At 38.0% G+C, this 17,337-nt stretch overlaps 1 protein-coding gene across 1 annotated transcript in view; it reads left to right on the top strand.

The window, feature by feature from the left end:
- Window positions 1-17,337, top strand: part of TTN (titin) — a 269,499-nt gene that overhangs the window by 177,965 nt on the left and 74,197 nt on the right. The window contains exons 205-238 of the mRNA XM_054562536.1: window positions 84-386; window positions 657-844; window positions 936-1,050; window positions 1,157-1,441; window positions 1,531-1,682; window positions 2,370-2,517; window positions 2,667-2,844; window positions 3,156-3,277; window positions 3,401-3,688; window positions 3,794-4,090; window positions 4,208-4,394; window positions 4,848-4,963; window positions 5,054-5,353; window positions 5,547-5,846; window positions 5,940-6,045; window positions 6,149-6,345; window positions 6,430-6,735; window positions 6,834-7,112; window positions 7,701-8,000; window positions 8,098-8,400; window positions 8,513-8,875; window positions 9,186-9,488; window positions 9,624-9,923; window positions 10,391-10,687; window positions 10,791-11,075; window positions 11,165-11,458; window positions 12,816-13,115; window positions 13,236-13,544; window positions 13,633-13,823; window positions 14,674-15,103; window positions 16,392-16,700; window positions 16,829-16,977; window positions 17,064-17,096; window positions 17,206-17,335. Coding sequence (XP_054418511.1) covers window positions 84-386; window positions 657-844; window positions 936-1,050; window positions 1,157-1,441; window positions 1,531-1,682; window positions 2,370-2,517; window positions 2,667-2,844; window positions 3,156-3,277; window positions 3,401-3,688; window positions 3,794-4,090; window positions 4,208-4,394; window positions 4,848-4,963; window positions 5,054-5,353; window positions 5,547-5,846; window positions 5,940-6,045; window positions 6,149-6,345; window positions 6,430-6,735; window positions 6,834-7,112; window positions 7,701-8,000; window positions 8,098-8,400; window positions 8,513-8,875; window positions 9,186-9,488; window positions 9,624-9,923; window positions 10,391-10,687; window positions 10,791-11,075; window positions 11,165-11,458; window positions 12,816-13,115; window positions 13,236-13,544; window positions 13,633-13,823; window positions 14,674-15,103; window positions 16,392-16,700; window positions 16,829-16,977; window positions 17,064-17,096; window positions 17,206-17,335 — 8,163 coding nt within the window. The remainder of the gene's footprint in view (window positions 1-83; window positions 387-656; window positions 845-935; window positions 1,051-1,156; window positions 1,442-1,530; window positions 1,683-2,369; window positions 2,518-2,666; window positions 2,845-3,155; window positions 3,278-3,400; window positions 3,689-3,793; window positions 4,091-4,207; window positions 4,395-4,847; window positions 4,964-5,053; window positions 5,354-5,546; window positions 5,847-5,939; window positions 6,046-6,148; window positions 6,346-6,429; window positions 6,736-6,833; window positions 7,113-7,700; window positions 8,001-8,097; window positions 8,401-8,512; window positions 8,876-9,185; window positions 9,489-9,623; window positions 9,924-10,390; window positions 10,688-10,790; window positions 11,076-11,164; window positions 11,459-12,815; window positions 13,116-13,235; window positions 13,545-13,632; window positions 13,824-14,673; window positions 15,104-16,391; window positions 16,701-16,828; window positions 16,978-17,063; window positions 17,097-17,205; window positions 17,336-17,337) is intronic.

The following is a 17,337-nucleotide window of genomic DNA, read 5'->3' as shown; positions in this document are numbered from 1 at the left end:
TAAATAAATTACAAACTAGCTTATCTTTGCTTTGATCCCCAACATAACCCAAAGTCCATGTTTTCTTCTGTGATGAAATCCAGATGTTCCAGGCCCTCCTTTGAATGTAACCATCACGGACGTGAATAGGTTTGGTGTCTCACTGACATGGGAACCACCAGAGTATGATGGAGGTGCTGAGATCACAGACTACGTCATTGAATTAAGGGACAAGACTTCTATCAGATGGGACACTGCCATGACAGTGAGAGCTGAGAACCTATCGGCAACTGTCACTGATGTGGTGGAAGGACAGGAGTATAGTTTCCGGGTCAGAGCCCAAAACCGAATTGGAGTTGGAAAACCAAGTGCAGCCACACCCTTCGTCAAAGTTGCTAATCCAATTGGTAAGCCCATCAAAAAAATAAAAAATAAAAGGGAAATAACTCCTTCAAGAAATCCAAAAATGAAGCCTACAACTAAAATAAATCAAAGTTAATGAAAAGGTAGAACATCAGGAAAAAAACCGAAAATCACAAAAACGTAGACTGTGCCTATTACTTTTATTTAATGAATTCAATAAACCTGATATTTTTAACAGGGATGATAGAAATTATAGCATTGTCTTACTAAATTGTCACTGAATTAAATGGTATGCTCCAACTCTTCCACTCCAGAGAGACCAAGTCCTCCTGTGAACCTAAATTCTTCTGATCAGACTCAGTCATCAGTTCAGCTCACATGGGAACCTCCTCTGAAAGATGGAGGAAGTCCAGTCTTGGGTTATATCATAGAACGATGCGAAGAAGGAAAAGATAACTGGATTCGATGCAATATGAAACCAGTCCCTGAACTGACCTACAAGGTGGGGCATTTGCACCTAAAAGCAATATTCAGTGTATGATCATGGACTTAAATGTATACATTTTTTTACAAATATTGATTCATAATTTTAGGTTACTGGATTACAAAAAGGAAAGAAATATTCATATCGAGTATCTGCAGAAAATCAAGCTGGTGTCTCAGATCCATCTGAAATTCTTGGTCCTCTAACTGCTGATGATGCTTTTGGTAAATGGATATATTGTTTTTAGATTTGGGAACAAAATATGGCTACTTTGGGGTATCAGGGACTTAAATATGGTACTGGGAACTCATTAATTTTTCTTCTTGGTAGTTGAACCAACAATGGATTTAAGTGCATTTAAAGATGGTCTGGAAATTATTGTCCCAAATCCTATCAAGATCCTGGTTCCAAGCACAGGCTATCCAAGGCCAACTGCAACCTGGTCTATAGGGGATAAAGTTTTAGAAGAAGGGGATCGTGTGAAAATGAAAACCATATCTGCCTATGCTGAGCTTGTCATTTCTCCAAGTGAACGTCCAGACAAGGGCATTTATACACTAAAACTGGAAAATCCAGTGAAGGCAATTTCTGGGGAAATTGATGTCAATGTAATTGGTAAGGAACTAAACTTTTGCTATCTAAAATGATTTGATGGTATTAACAAATATTGGTTCAAGCTATTAATGATGACTGTGTTCATTCAGCTCGCCCAGGGGCACCCAAAGAACTGAAATTTGGTGACATAACCAAGGACTCAGTACATTTGACTTGGGAACCACCAGATGATGATGGAGGAAGTCCACTAACTGGATATCTTGTTGAAAAGCGAGAAGTCAGCCGGAAAACATGGACTAAAGTGAGTTTTCAGTAGTGATGCACCAACCCCAGAAGAGTGAGTGAGGAAATCTCAGAATTCTGGGATTCCATGCAAAGTTTATGTTTTTACTTTTACCTTGTTTGAAAATGTTTTTTGAAATGCATTGATGCTAATGCTTCCTGAGGTAGTTCAACAAGATTTGATGTAATTACCTCATTTTGTGAGTCCTACAAAATTTTCAACTAGGTTTAAAAAAACACCACTGTAACTACTTACTTGATACCTGATAAGTGCCCAATATGCTCCTATTAAGCTATAAGCCATTCTAAGTACATTAAGTAGTTAATTCCCTGGTGATGATACTTCTCCTCAGTCCACTAGATTACCTTAGTTGGTCTAAGCTGCCAATTTGTTCTCCTCAGTTTATACTCATTACTATTTTTTACCTTGATTTAAAATCATATTTCTAATAACCAAGCTGGTAGAAAAAAGTCAACACCTTCTATGCCACCTTCTTAGTGTATACAAACTATGAGACAGAGTCACTTTAAATTAAGGGCCAAAAATTTAGTGCCTGTCTTTGCAATTCTTCCCTAACATGAAATGATTAATCCTTAGCATTCAAGACAACTTCCATTTGTATCCCTGCTCATGGTAAAAAAAATCTTTTAACTTAGACAAAGGGTTTTGGGAAAACAACTAATTAACTGTATTTCTTTGTCCCAGGTTATGGACTTTGTGACTGACTTAGAATTCACAGTTCCTGATCTTGTTCAAGGAAAAGAATATTTATTTAAAGTCTGTGCTCGTAACAAGTGTGGCCCTGGAGAGCCTGCATATGTTGACGAACCTGTAAATATGTCAGCTCCTGCAAGTGAGTACTTGATTTCTCACCTCACCTCTTGTTCCCACTTTTTGCCTTTAGACCTAGAAATGAAGTCATGGAGAAAAGGCAAACGTTGGCAATATGAAGATTTCATAGATGGCCTATCTAAAAGTAACTCTCTCTTTAAAATGTTATAGCGGTACCTGACCCACCAGAGAATGTCAAATGGAGAGATCGAACAGCCAAGAGCATCTTCCTAACATGGGATCCACCTAAATATGATGGTGGTTCACGTATCAAAGGATATATAGTTGAAAAATGTCCACGTGGTTCTGATCGATGGGTTGCCTGTGGAGAACCAGTTGCAGAAACAAAGTATGTTTTTAATTATTTGGCACAAGAGCAAAGTTTGCTCTTACTAAAATGAACTTTCTCCTGTAAAAATCTAAATGTTAGTTTTTTTTTATTGAATATTCCCCCATTATGCCTGTGTAATTTTTAAAATTGCTGCTGCTGAACATATCCCCTACTCGAGATTTTCATTAATTACAACATTGAAACAAAACTGAATTAATCTAAATGATACTATTATATCAGGGGTATGAATTAAGGACATATTGTGAATACTACACAGTGGGACAGATTATATGCACTGTACCAAAATATTCTACTTTGTTTTCTGACAGAATGGAAGTAACAGGTCTTGAAGAAGGTAAATGGTATGCCTACCGCGTTAAGGCCTTGAACAGGATGGGTCCCAGCAAACCAAGCAGACCCACAGATGAAATCCAGGCTGTGGACACGCAGGGTATGTATTTGTTGTTTTATCAAATTTGTTGTTTATGTTGTATTATTGTTTTATCAACCAGGCCTCTGACTTTACTTCTACTTGAACTTGCTAACATTGTATATTATCTTTTTTCTAATTCAGAGGCTCCAGAAATTTTCCTTGACGTGAAGCTCCTTGCCGGTCTTACTGTGAAAGCAGGAACTAAGATTGAACTTCCTGCCACTGTAACTGGAAAACCTGAACCTAAAATAACTTGGACGAAGGCTGATACGCTTCTGAAGGCAGACAACAGAATTACCATTGAAAACGTTCCCAAGAAATCCACTGTGACTATCGTCGATAGTAAGAGAAGTGATACTGGCACCTACATCATCGAGGCTGTGAACGTGTGTGGTCGGGCCACGGCTGTGGTAGAAGTGAACGTCCTAGGTGAGGCAGGCTCTCGTTTTAAAAGTAGTCCAACTCGCTGCAGCTACCTTTTAAAATAAAACATGTTTTAAATGTTTTATTCTTCATGTGTCATGTCATCCGCAGATAAACCCGGACCACCAGCTGCTTTTGACATCACAGAAGTGACCAACGAGTCATGTCTTCTAACATGGAACCCCCCACGAGATGATGGTGGATCTAAAGTCACAAACTATGTTGTGGAGAGAAGAGCGACAGACAGTGAAGTGTGGCACAAGCTCTCTTCTACTGTCAAGGATACAAACTTCAAGGCAACCAAATTAACACCCAATAAAGAATACCTCTTCAGAGTTGCTGCAGAAAACATGTATGGTGTTGGTGAACCAGTTCAGGCCTCTCCAATAATAGCCAAATTTCAGTTTGGTAAGTTTCTCATTAATCAGTTGGAGAAGCAAAGAAAAGAATGCTTGCGTCAAACTTGGATTTAGGTGTCATATTTATGTACAGGCCATGTAATGCATATCATTATCCTGTCTATAGATCCACCGGGACCTCCAACTCGCCTGGAACCTTCTGATATCACTAAAGACGCAGTGACTCTCACTTGGAGTGAGCCAGATGATGACGGCGGCAGCCCTATCACTGGCTACTGGGTTGAAAAATTAGATCCTGATACTGATAAATGGGTCAGATGCAATAAAATGCCAATAAAGGACACAACATACAGGTACGCCCCAAATCTCCAACAGGACGTTTAAAACTGTGATAGTGAATACAAATTTTCATTCTTTAGTATTCCCTTTGATATAACTATAAAATTTTAATTATTTTTAATTACATTTCTTAATAACACATAATTTCCAAAATGATATGAGTTCTAACCAAGGACACATTTCTTAATTTACTAAAAAATATTAATTTTCTGGAAGTTTCAAAGTATTTGGTATTCTGATATGTTATGATAATCATCATTATTATAGTATTGTAAGTAGGTTGGCACATTTAGCCAAATCTAAAGTATGTGAGAGTTAAAAAATAATTTTAAATATATTTTGGAATGTTTTCAATTAGATTTCCAAATAACTTCACAGTTTAAATAAATTAGCTTCTTCTATGTAAAATAAACAGAGGTTTCTGCTTCTCATTATGGTATTCAACTGGCAATTTGTTCCTAATTCAGAGTGAAAGGTCTCACCAATAAGAAGAAATATAGATTCCGTGTGTTGGCGGAAAATCTTGCTGGGCCTGGAAAACCAAGTAGATCAACTGAACCAATCTTAATAAAGGATCCCATAGGTATCACTTATATATTTTAAGGGATTCTTTTGAAGCTTATGTTATCTCCTTTTTGACAAACCCAAATAATTCCATTTCGTTGGCTTGCAGATCCTCCATGGCCTCCTGGAAAACCAACTGTGAAAGATGTAGGCAAAACATCATTAGTATTGAATTGGACAAAACCAGAACACGACGGTGGGGCAAAGATTGAGTCTTATGTCATTGAAATGCTGAAGACTGGAACAGATGACTGGGTCCGAGTGGCTGAAGGAGTTCCTACCACTCAGCATTTGCTCCCCGGGCTCATGGAAGGGCAGGAATACTCATTCCGAGTTAGAGCTGTGAACAAGGCCGGGGAAAGTGAACCCAGTGAACCCAGTGACCCTGTGCTTTGTCGGGAGAAACTATGTGAGTCATTCTTATTGTTTAGTGTATATAGATTCTTCTAAAGTATATCTCAGAACTATAATATGAGAAAATATAAACTCATTACTAGATTATTTCATCCTTGCTTTATGATTTCCTAGTGATTACTAGAGAATTTAATGAAAACTGAATATTGGACAATAAAAAATTAAATTTTTTAAAAATTCTTCTTCAGATCCTCCATCACCACCTCGCTGGCTTGAAGTTATTAATATCACAAAAAATACAGCAGACCTAAAGTGGACAGTTCCTGAGAAAGATGGAGGGTCCCCTATCACCAACTACATCGTAGAAAAGAGAGACGTGAGGCGGAAAGGCTGGCAAACAGTAGACACAACTGTCAAGGACACCAAATGCACAGTAACCCCACTGACAGAAGGCGCTTTATATGTCTTCCGAGTTGCTGCAGAAAATGCCATAGGACAAAGTGACTACTGTGAAATTGAGGACTCCGTCCTGGCCAAAGACACCTTTAGTATGTTCTCTAACTTAATCTTTATGACCCCAGTTGTACTGGATTGCCACTGTTCCCTCTGGTTTTTCTAATGATTGAATGTTTTATTTTCAGCCACCCCTGGACCACCCTATGCTTTGACAGTCGTTGATGTGACAAAACGACATGTGGACCTGAAGTGGGAACCACCTAAGAATGATGGTGGAAGACCAATACAGAGGTAGAATTTTAATGAATGCATAAAGAATGATGTACAAATGGCTGAAAATTCTTAACTTTGTTTTTTCTATTAATACGGATGAAATGCTTTGTTGTTTCAATAGATATATCATTGAGAAGAAAGAGAAGTTGGGTACCCGGTGGGTGAAAGCTGGAAAGACCTCGGGACCCGACTGTAACTTCAGAGTAACTGATGTCATTGAAGGCACAGAAGTCCAGTTTCAGGTCCGGGCAGAAAATGAAGCTGGAGTTGGTCACCCAAGTGAACCCACAGAAATCCTGTCAATTGAAGATCCAACAAGTAAGGAGTGCTGACTGTACAAAGAATGTTGTCTAGAGCTTAGCGATGATATTGTGGATGTGAACATTGCACTCTCTTTGCCAGGTCCTCCTTCACCTCCCCTGGACCTGCATGTGACCGATGCCGGAAGAAAGCACATTGCCATTGCTTGGAAGCCTCCCGAGAAAAATGGTGGAAGTCCTATCATAGGATACCATGTTGAAATGTGTCCAGTAGGCACTGAGAAATGGATGCGAGTTAATTCTCGCCCCATCAAAGACCTGAAATTCAAGGTTGAAGAAGGTGTTGTTCCTGACAAGGAGTACGTTCTGAGAGTGAGAGCTGTCAATGCTGTTGGTGTCAGTGAGCCATCTGAAATCTCTGAAAATGTGGTTGCCAAAGACCCAGACTGTAAGAACACAGTTTCTTTTATAATTAATAAAACAGGCTTTACGTACACATTGCATTTTGATACACCCTTTCATCTTCTTTTGGATTCTATCTTACAGGCCAGCCAACAATTGATCTGGAGACTCACGACATTGTTGTTATTGAAGGTGAAAAGTTAAGCATTCCTGTTCCCTTCAGAGCGGTCCCAGTTCCAACTGTTAGCTGGCATAAAGATGGCAAAGAAGTTAAAGCAAGTGATCGATTAACAATGAAGAGCGATCACATCTCTGCACACCTTGAAGTTCCCAAGAGTGTCCATGCAGATGCTGGAGTTTACACCATTACACTGGAGAATAAGCTCGGCTCAGCAACGGCCTCAATCAATGTCAAAGTCATAGGTAAGCATTCCCTGATAAAACACCAGACATTCTACACATGTTGGGAAAATTAGTTAACTTTGCAATGTGAGTATAAATGGCTTCATGAGTTGGCCATTTGCAAACTAAATGTCCTTTCAGATTATTTCTTCCAATAAGAGAAGCAAAGCAATTGTAAAGAGATGAAATCAGTAGTTAAATTCTGATTAGACTAAGTTACTTCTGCATGAAAGGTGCTAATTTAACTAAAAGATATAGCATACCAAAAAAAGATAAAATAACCAACATTCCTTTATTAATTGTATTTGCATATTTTCCATAATGTTTTCAACCAGGGGGAGTAACATTTTCTGCCCCATCCTCCCACACACATGAATGGTGTTTGGAAATTTGGGGGCTATTTTTCTTGGAAAAAAGATTCAGGGGGAGCTACTGACAATTAGTAGTTGGAGGCCAAGGATATCAAATGCCCTGCAGTGTAAGGGACACCCCTGCACATCATAGATTGTCCCACCCAAAATGTGAACAGTCCCTCTTAGAGAAAGAGTATACTAGTAACATGCTGACTTTTCAGATTACAGGAGTAACTATAAATTTTATTTCTAATAGGCCTACCTGGCCCATGCAAAGATATTAAAGCAAGTGATGTGACCAAGAGTTCTTGTAAATTAACCTGGGAACCTCCAGAATATGATGGTGGAAGCCCAATTCTTCATTATGTCCTGGAACGCAGAGAAGCTGGGAGGAGGACATATATACCAGTTATGTCTGGTGAGAATAAACTATCTTGGACTGTAAAAGATCTCATACCAAATGGTGAATACTTCTTCCGTGTTAAAGCTGTCAACAAGATTGGTGGAGGCGAATATATTGAACTGAAAAATCCAGTCATTGCTCAAGATCCAAAGCGTAAGTTTGGGCATGAATGTAATATAGCTAGGAATTAATATGAAATTTTTAAGAAGATGGATTTCCCTATATTAACAATTTTTCTGTTGCACTTCAGAACCCCCTGATCCACCTATAGATGTTGAGGTTCATAATCCTACAGCTGCGGCAATGACTATTACATGGAAGCCACCTTTGTACGATGGAGGGAGCAAGATAATGGGTTATATCATAGAGAAGATTGCTAAGGGTGAAGAAAGGTGGAAAAGATGCAATGAACACCTGGTACCAGTCCTGACTTACACAGCAAAAGGTCTTGAAGAAGGGAAGGAATACCAATTCCGTGTGCGAGCAGAAAATGCTGCCGGCATTGGTGAACCTTCTCGGGCCACTCCTCCAACCAAAGCTGTAGATCCTATTGGTAGGTTTTGTGTAATGGAGTGGTATCTTCTTATTATAAAATAAATGAAAATCACGTTTTGTCAGATATTTTAATCAGAATCAAAAGCAATTATTGTTTTTAATCATTACAGATGCTCCAAAAGTCATTATGAGAACAAGCCTAGAAGTGAAACGAGGTGATGATATAATACTTGATGCAACGATTTCTGGGTCACCTTACCCAACTATTACATGGCTAAAGGATGAAAATGTTATCACACCAGAGGAAATTAAGAAGCGAGTAGCACCCACAGTTAGGAAGAAGAAGGGTGAAGTTCAAGAAGAAGAACCATTTGTCCTGCCTCTGACAGAGCGTTTGAGTATCGACAACAGTGTTAAAGGGGAATCTCAGTTACGTGTCCGAGATTCTCTTCGACCTGACCATGGCCAGTACATGATCAAAGTTGAAAATGACCATGGGGTCGCCAAAGCTCCTTGTACTGTCAGTGTGCTGGGTAAGTTGTTTAAACTACCCTTCCCAGTGGAAGACAGTCTTAGAGTTTTAGTGAAACAAAAATAAAAATTTGGGGGCAGTTAAAAGAAGTGGGAAATAACTTCAGCAAAGTACCCTCTGTCCCCTTTTTTCCTCCTAGTTACATAAAAGAAATCAAATGACTTTGATCTTCATCAGCTAATGTGGCACAAAGATAGAAAGGTGTAGGAAAAGCAAAAGTTTATGTCAAAGGAACATATTGACATTTGTCTTTTCTGCTGTAAACATTTCTACACAGATTTTTTAATCACTGCTCTCTTTTGAAATATTAGATACACCAGGACCGCCAATCAACTTTGTATTTGAAGATATTAGAAAGAACTCAGTCCTCTGCAAATGGGAACCGCCCCTTGATGATGGTGGCAGTGAAATTATAAACTATACTCTGGAAAAGAAAGATAAGACGAAACCTGACTCAGAATGGATTATTATCACTGCAACACTCAGACATTGTAAATATTCAGTGACAAAACTGATTGAAGGAAAAGAGTACCTCTTCCGTGTAAGAGCTGAAAATAGGTTTGGGCCTGGACCCCCTTGTGTTTCAAAGCCACTTACAGCTAAAGATCCATTTGGTAAGGTTCCTTGAGCACCTAAATTTTGCCTTTTTTATCATATGCATTGGTATATACATTATCACAGCTTGTAAATTTCAATGTATTGTCATGCTAGGGAACTAATTCAAATATGCTATTTTCTTTTAAAATCAGAACCGCCTGATGCACCTGATAAGCCCATAGTGGAAGATGTCACCAGCAACAGTATGCTAGTGAAATGGAATGAACCAAAGGATAATGGAAGCCCCATCTTGGGTTACTGGCTTGAAAAACGTGAGGTTAATAGTACACATTGGACACGTGTTAACAGAAGCCTTCTGAATGCTTTGAAGACCAACGTAGAAGGCTTATTAGAGGGACTCACCTATGTCTTCAGAGTATGTGCTGAAAATGCAGCTGGACCTGGAAAGTTCAGTCCCCCTTCAGATCCCAAAACAGCACGTGATCCAATCTGTAAGTAATTCCTTAAGAAGAAAGTGGGGTACAGCATGGTGATGGTGATTAACAATACTTTGTTATATACGTGAAAGATGTTAATATTAAATAATAGCACTACAAAAATGGTAATTATGTGAGGGGATGGAGGTGTAAACTAACCTTATTATGGTAATCATTTCATAGAATATATATGTATCAAATCACCATGTTGTATACCTGAAGCCTACATATGTTATGTGGCAATAATATCACAATAAAGCTGGAAAAATCAAATGAACTACTACCAATGGCTGTGGGCACAAAGACTGAGGTTACAATGTAAAGTTTTAAACATCTGCCTATATAACTTAAAAGTAAAACAGCACTTACCCATATTATATGCAATGCACCATGGGAAAAAAAAACCAAAGTGGGATAGGTAAGATACTGTACACTTCAAAGCCATCGGTGAGTTTTGATTTGTGTATCTGCATTCATTCCAGCTCCTCCTGGCCCACCTGTGCCGAGGGTGGCTGACACAAGCTCCACAACTATTGAACTAGAATGGGAACCGCCAGCTTTCAATGGCGGTGGGGAAATTATTGGCTACTTTGTCTATAAGCAGCTGGTTGGCACAAATGAATGGTCACGCTGCACAGAGAAGATGATCAAGGTCCGTCAGTACACTGTCAAAGAAATCCGAGAGGGTGCCGATTATAAACTTCGAGTGAGTGCCGTCAATGCTGCCGGCGAAGGGCCACCTGGAGAAACCGAACCTGTTACTGTGGCTGAACCTCAAGGTACCTAAAAGTTATATGATATAGATGATGGCTATTTTCCCAGTAAGGGCTCCCCCACCCCCCATATTTCTTGGGTTAACATATGATTGTTCTCTTAAAACAGAGCCTCCAACTGTGGAACTCCAAGTTTCTGCTACGGCTGGAATACAAATAATGGCTGGAAAGACTCTCAGAATTCCAGCTGTGGTAACTGGCCGTCCAGTGCCTACAAGAGTGTGGACCACAGATGACAGAGAGCTGGATAAAGACCGTGTTGTAATAGAGAATGTAGGAACCAAATCCGAACTAATTATCAAAGAAGCACTGAGAAAAGATCATGGCAGATATGTGATAACAGCTACCAATAGCTGTGGTTCCAAATCTGCAGCAATCAGGGTAGAAGTTTTTGGTAAGGAATGTTACATGGATTTTCATAGGTTTTTCCTAAATGATGCTATCTTATTACATTGATATTTTGGTGGTGGTTTTCTTTTTCAGATGTCCCTGGTCCAGTTCTTGACTTAAAACCTGTTGTAACAAACAGAAAGATGTGTCTCCTGAACTGGTCTGACCCAGAAGATGATGGGGGCAGTGAAATCACAGGCTTTATTATTGAAAGAAAAGATGCCAAGATGCATACTTGGAGACAACCAATAGAGACTGATAGATCTAAATGTGACATCACAGGTCTCCTTGAGGGACAAGAGTACAAGTTCCGTGTGATTGCCAAGAACAAGTTCGGCTGTGGACCTCCTGTTGAAATAGGACCAATTCTTGCGGTTGATCCGCTAGGTAAAAGAGAAGGTTTTCATTATGTTTATAAAGTAAATACTGTTTGTTTCTAATAATTGCATTTATTCATTGAGACTTGTGGCTTCAAACTCCCAGCAGGCTCAAGCTCTAAGCTAGAGAATAAGAAAGATAAACGAAATAACTACCAGCAAATTAAAGAATACCATATTTGCTATAACTTCAATATAATTTCTGGCTCACTGTAATTTTTATTCAAGACAAACTATGGTTTTATGTACTAAAAAAACCTGAATATACTGGAACTTGGCAATAACCTAAAAATAGTTTAGAAATATTATATATTTACTATATATAATATATATAATATATGTATATATTATATATTTACAATGAAGTAATTAATTTAATAACCTAGTAGTTAAAGAGAATTCCTTGTCTTTGAAAGTCTACAGGACAGATACTGCCTTAGGATAAATGTCTTAGCCTTCCTTTAGACCTCAAGTAGTCCCCACTCTGGAAGGATATGGAGGTCCCAAACCAGAAGGAGCCATCAGAGAATAAAACCAACCAAAGGAAATCTCCTTGACCAATAAGAACAAATATGAAGCCCTTACATTGCACACACTGGTAATACACACAGATAGAACATCGGAGAAAACAGTCTTTGAGGATATCCCATTCCCCCAGGTGATGGAGGGAGTTATTTTTCCACCACAACCACTACCCAGAAAAAGAAACAAAATTACATCCTCCACCACTCCCTGTAACAGTTCATTGCAGAATTTTTGCTAGGGCTCAAGGTGAACAGATCTGGGCTTCCACTACAAAACTCTGCTTCTGGTTGCAATAATAGTCAACAAGAGTAGACTGGGTCTAGTTTCACCATTCAAAGCTTATTCTTTTGGTTTCATGCTTTGGGACACCAAACTACAGCAGCATTACATAAATTCCTCCACATTTTAAACTCATATGAGGCAACATGACTCACAGTGTGTTCAGTAGACATATGCACTGTTAATAAAAGAGGAAATACTTTGCTCTCAGTTGGTCATCCAAGTCAAAGCTTCACAGACCTGCTCTCCTAGTTCATTAGGATTGGAAGTTCTCCAGTGGCAGAGATAAAATATCAAAAGTGCTAAATATTTTTTTAAAAAGCATACATGCCTCTCCATTTATTTTTAATTAATAATCTTGATGCTAAAGTTTACTAAGAAAAGTTATGCCTATATGAATGCCTATTATTCTAGTAACTGAGATGTTCTGAGGATTTTAAAGGTGGATGTTATTAAGATGAGGCCAAGCAGGAACCTATTTTCACATAATTAATTTGAAGTGAAATATTTCTTATATGAATATTTATTTCACATTTGTCATTTCAACTTGCTTCTGGTTAAAGGTCCTCCGACGTCTCCTGAGAGGCTTACGTACACAGAAAGAACGAAGTCCACTATCACACTGGACTGGAAGGAGCCCCGCAGTGATGGTGGCAGCCCCATCCAAGGCTACATCATTGAGAAACGGCGTCACGACAAACCTGACTTTGAAAGAGTTAACACGCGACTCTGCCCAACCACATCTTTTCTGGTTGAGAATCTTGATGAACACCAAATGTATGAGTTCCGTGTCAAAGCTGTCAATGCATGTGGTGAAAGTGAACCATCTCTGCCTCTTAACGTGGTCATACAAGATGATGAAGGTGTGCAATCTGAACATCATCATAATTTTAATGCAATTTACAGTGTTTCCTTTATCTCACAGGTAGAGCAAATATCCTTATGACTATGCTACGTTTTTTCTCTTTCCCTTCTTTTTACAGTACCTCCAACTATTAAATTGCGCCTATCTGTTCGAGGAGATACTATCAAGGTTAAGGCAGGAGAACCTGTTAACATCCCAGCAGATGTGACAGGTCTTCCAATGCCTAAGATTGAGTGGTCCAAGAATGACACTTTGATTGAAAAACCCACTGATGCAATGAATATAACCAAGGAAGAAGTATCCCGAAGTGAGGCCAAGACTGAGCTGAGCATCCCCAAAGCCGTCCGGGAGGACAAAGGAACTTACACAATTACAGCTTCCAATCGCCTTGGCTCAGTCTTCCGAAATGTTCATGTTGAAGTATATGGTAAGTAACATGCTTTCTTATATCAAAACAAAATCCAGTGTCTGTTTAAGAATTGCTTTCTCAGTCTTCCCTGTTGGTTCCTTTCCAGATCGTCCATCCCCACCAAGAAACCTTGCTGTTACTGACATTAAAGCTGAATCTTGCTACTTGACATGGGATGCCCCTCTAGACAATGGTGGCAGTGAAATCACCCATTATATCATTGACAAACGTGATGCAAGTAGGAAGAAATCTGAATGGGAGGAAGTCACCAACAATGCTGTAGAGAAGAGATTCGGGGTAAATTCTTTTAAACATTTTCTTATACACCTTAATAGGGCAAGACCTGGAATAGACACCACCCTATCATAATGTTGGGATTTAATGATTAAACTCAAAACCACACACAAAAAATTCACTGTAGTTTTTAGCACCATGCACACAAGGCCAGTTAGTAAATATAATTATTTGATATACAGAGTCTCTTTTACTTGAGATATCAACTATTAGCTACAACAAATTTACATATTCTCATTTTAAAATGAGGTATCACTAAATGGATAATTCTGCTTTTAATTTTCTTGTATGTTTCTGCACCAAATTATTTTATTTATTAAAGTTAAAATTTCAGACTTAGATTATCAGAAGTATATATGCATATGTGTATATATACACACACTACTCATGACTGTAAATGTATACATATACACATATTTACATACACACACAAACATAAAATCATACAGTTTTAAAATTATTGGATTAAACCCAGCATTTTTATGAGGAATGCAAATACCAATGGTATTTGATTATAATGGTCTTGTAATATAGTTTGAGGTCAGGTATTGTGATCCCTCCTACTTTGTTCTTCTTTCTCAAAATTGCTGCAGATATTTGGGGTCATTTATGGTTCCATATAAATTTTTGAAGTGTTTGTTCTATGTCTGAGAAATACGTCATATTATATGTCATAAATAATAAAGAACTTTCTCCATGTTAGCGTCTACATATTTTAAAACTATATATTTATTGGAGTTTATTGATTTATTTCATTTTATAGTCTTCCCTACCAAAATAACTAATTTTAAAATAAGTGAAAATCAACATAAGTATATTCTTTCTAAGAAGTTATTGTTCATCTCATTTCTAGATCTGGAAACTTATCCCCAATGGTCAGTATGAGTTCCGAGTTAGGGCAGTGAATAAATATGGAACCAGTGATGAGTGCAAATCAGATAAGGTGGTCATTCAAGATCCTTATCGCCTTCCTGGACCGCCGGGAAAACCAAAAGTTTTGGAGCGCACCAAAGGGTCGATGCTAGTGAGCTGGACTCCTCCTCTAGACAATGGCGGTTCTCCAATTACTGGCTACTGGCTGGAGAAGAGAGAAGAGGGTGGTGTCTACTGGTCCCGTGTTAGCCGAGCACCAATAACCAAAGTGGGATTCAAAGGATTGGAATTCAATGTTCCCCGTTTGATTGAAGGCATTAAATACCAGTTCAGAGCAATGGCCATAAATGCTGTGGGAATTGGCCCTCCCAGTGAACCATCAGATCCAGCTGTTGCAGGAGATCCCATATGTAAGTATGCTTCCATTTCTGGAATTTATAAAGGGCAAAGTCACTAAATGGATAGTTCTGCTTCGAAATGTCTTGTGGTTTTCTATGCCAAATTATTTTATTTATTAAAATTAAAAGTTTCATACTTAGATTATCAGAAGTATATACGCATATGTGTATATATACACACACTACACATGATTGTATATGTATACACATACACACACAAACAAAATCATATAGTTTTAAAGCTCTTGGATTAAACCTAGTATTTTTATGAGAAATTCCAATAATAATGACCTTGATCTGTAAACTCCCCTTTGCTCCTATACGTTAATAAAGCCCTATCACATTAAGTACTGTGGAAATTTATCACCCTCACTAAACAGTCAGAGTCTCCATTAGGAGTTTTTTAAGAAAAGCAAAATGTTAAATTTTCAGTAATATTTACTGAGCAAAAGTATGATTCTCAAGCATGGTCAGTGGGGTCAAATAAAAGAAAAAAATACTTCTGAAATATCTATAAGCAGATCAGTTCAAAAATTAAAACACCCTGGCCTTAATATTTAATTGCATTTATTACATAATATATTTGATTAGATTCTCTGTAGGAAAAAACTAATTATTTGTTAAAAAGAAAACTTAAGTACTGTAAGTTCCCTATGGATCATATGTATAAAATGAACTAGAAGGTAAAGTAGGAATGAACATGTGTTATGTGCAAGGAACTGTGTTAGGCACTGGAGAGGGAAGAGCTATGCTTAAAAAGATAGAGTAAAAGAATCTGTAATTGTAAATCACTATCAAAAATGTAAAGGATTATTATGTGATTTGAATAGTGTAGACAATGACTGTATAGGGCATTAAGATTAGTTTGTGTTCAAAAGTTTACCAGCTAATGGTGAAATCATTTTTAATTTTAATTTTATGGTGAAACAAAATGTTTTCTAATAGAGAATATTGCAGAATCTCTTCAAAGGGATGCCAAAATTAAAATAGCTTTTTACCAATCATGTGTAAATAGAATATAGATCTATCTAGAGATAGTGGGTGGTCCTTCAAATCACAATTAGTTGTTTGCTTTGTTTTTGCAGTAATACTAAAAGAAAATAGACTATGTCTTGTCTTTCTCTTCTCTAGAAGGTGGTTTATTTTTTTGGCATTCCTATGTTAATATTCTAATAGGTTAAAAATAAAATAATGATCATGTATACTACAACATTACTATGGTATATAAATCCAGCATTCCAGCAACTTTAAAACTTTATTTATGTTTTTGTTTTTGTTTTTGCATTTTTTTTTCCCCTAGATCCACCTGGGCCACCATCTTGCCCAGAGGTAAAAGATAAAACAAAGTCAAGCATCTCATTAGCATGGAAACCTCCAGCCAAAGATGGTGGCAGTCCAATCAAAGGATATATTGTAGAAATGCAAGAAGAAGGTACTACTGACTGGAAAAGAGTAAATGAACCAGATAAACTTCTAACTACCTGTGAATGTGTGGTGCCAAATTTGCAAGAACTCAAAAAGTACAGATTCAGAGTGAAAGCTGTCAATGAAGCCGGTGAATCTGAACCAAGTGACACAACTGGAGAGATCCCTGCTACTGATATTTTAGGTACTAGTCCTTATTCCATTTATCCATCTTTAGATCTTATTATGAAATTGATGAATTTACTGAAGATATGTCAATTACTTTTTGAATAAGATGAGCTAAATCCTGTTATGTTATTCATGGTGTTACAGAGGCACCAGAAGTTCACATTGACATTGGAGCACTGGACTGTCTGACTTGTCAAGCCGGCTCGCAGATCAGGATTCCTGCTGTCATCAAGGGACGCCCGACACCAAAATCATCTTGGGAATTTGATGGAAAGGCAAAGAAGGCGATGAAGGTAAGAAAACTGTAATTCTCTGTGTCTCCCACTAAATCACTCTAAGGAATACTTATACTACAACTAACCGTCTTCTTTTCTAATAGGATGGAGTTCATGATCTACCTGAAGATGCACAGGTAAAAAAAAAAAAAACAACTAACTAACTAAAATGATTCATGGTCTAGTTGACTTCAATATTGCTGTTATTTCATTCAATATCTAACTAGTGGGGGTCTTTTTGTACAGCTGGAGACTGCTGAAAACTCATCAGTAATTATTATCCCGGAGTGTAAACGAGCTCACACAGGCAAATACAGCATCACAGCCAAGAATAAAGCAGGACAAAAGACTGCAAGTTGCAGAGTTAAAGTCATGGGT

This window comes from Pteronotus mesoamericanus, unplaced genomic scaffold (genome assembly GCF_021234165.1).
Source record: "Pteronotus mesoamericanus isolate MK-2021 breed Mesoamerican mustached bat unplaced genomic scaffold, CSHL_Meso_final scaffold_651, whole genome shotgun sequence".
NCBI classification, from domain to species: Eukaryota; Metazoa; Chordata; class Mammalia; order Chiroptera; family Mormoopidae; genus Pteronotus; species Pteronotus mesoamericanus.
The sequence above is the reverse complement of the archived record's forward strand: the minus strand, read 5'-3'. Positions and strand labels throughout refer to the sequence as shown.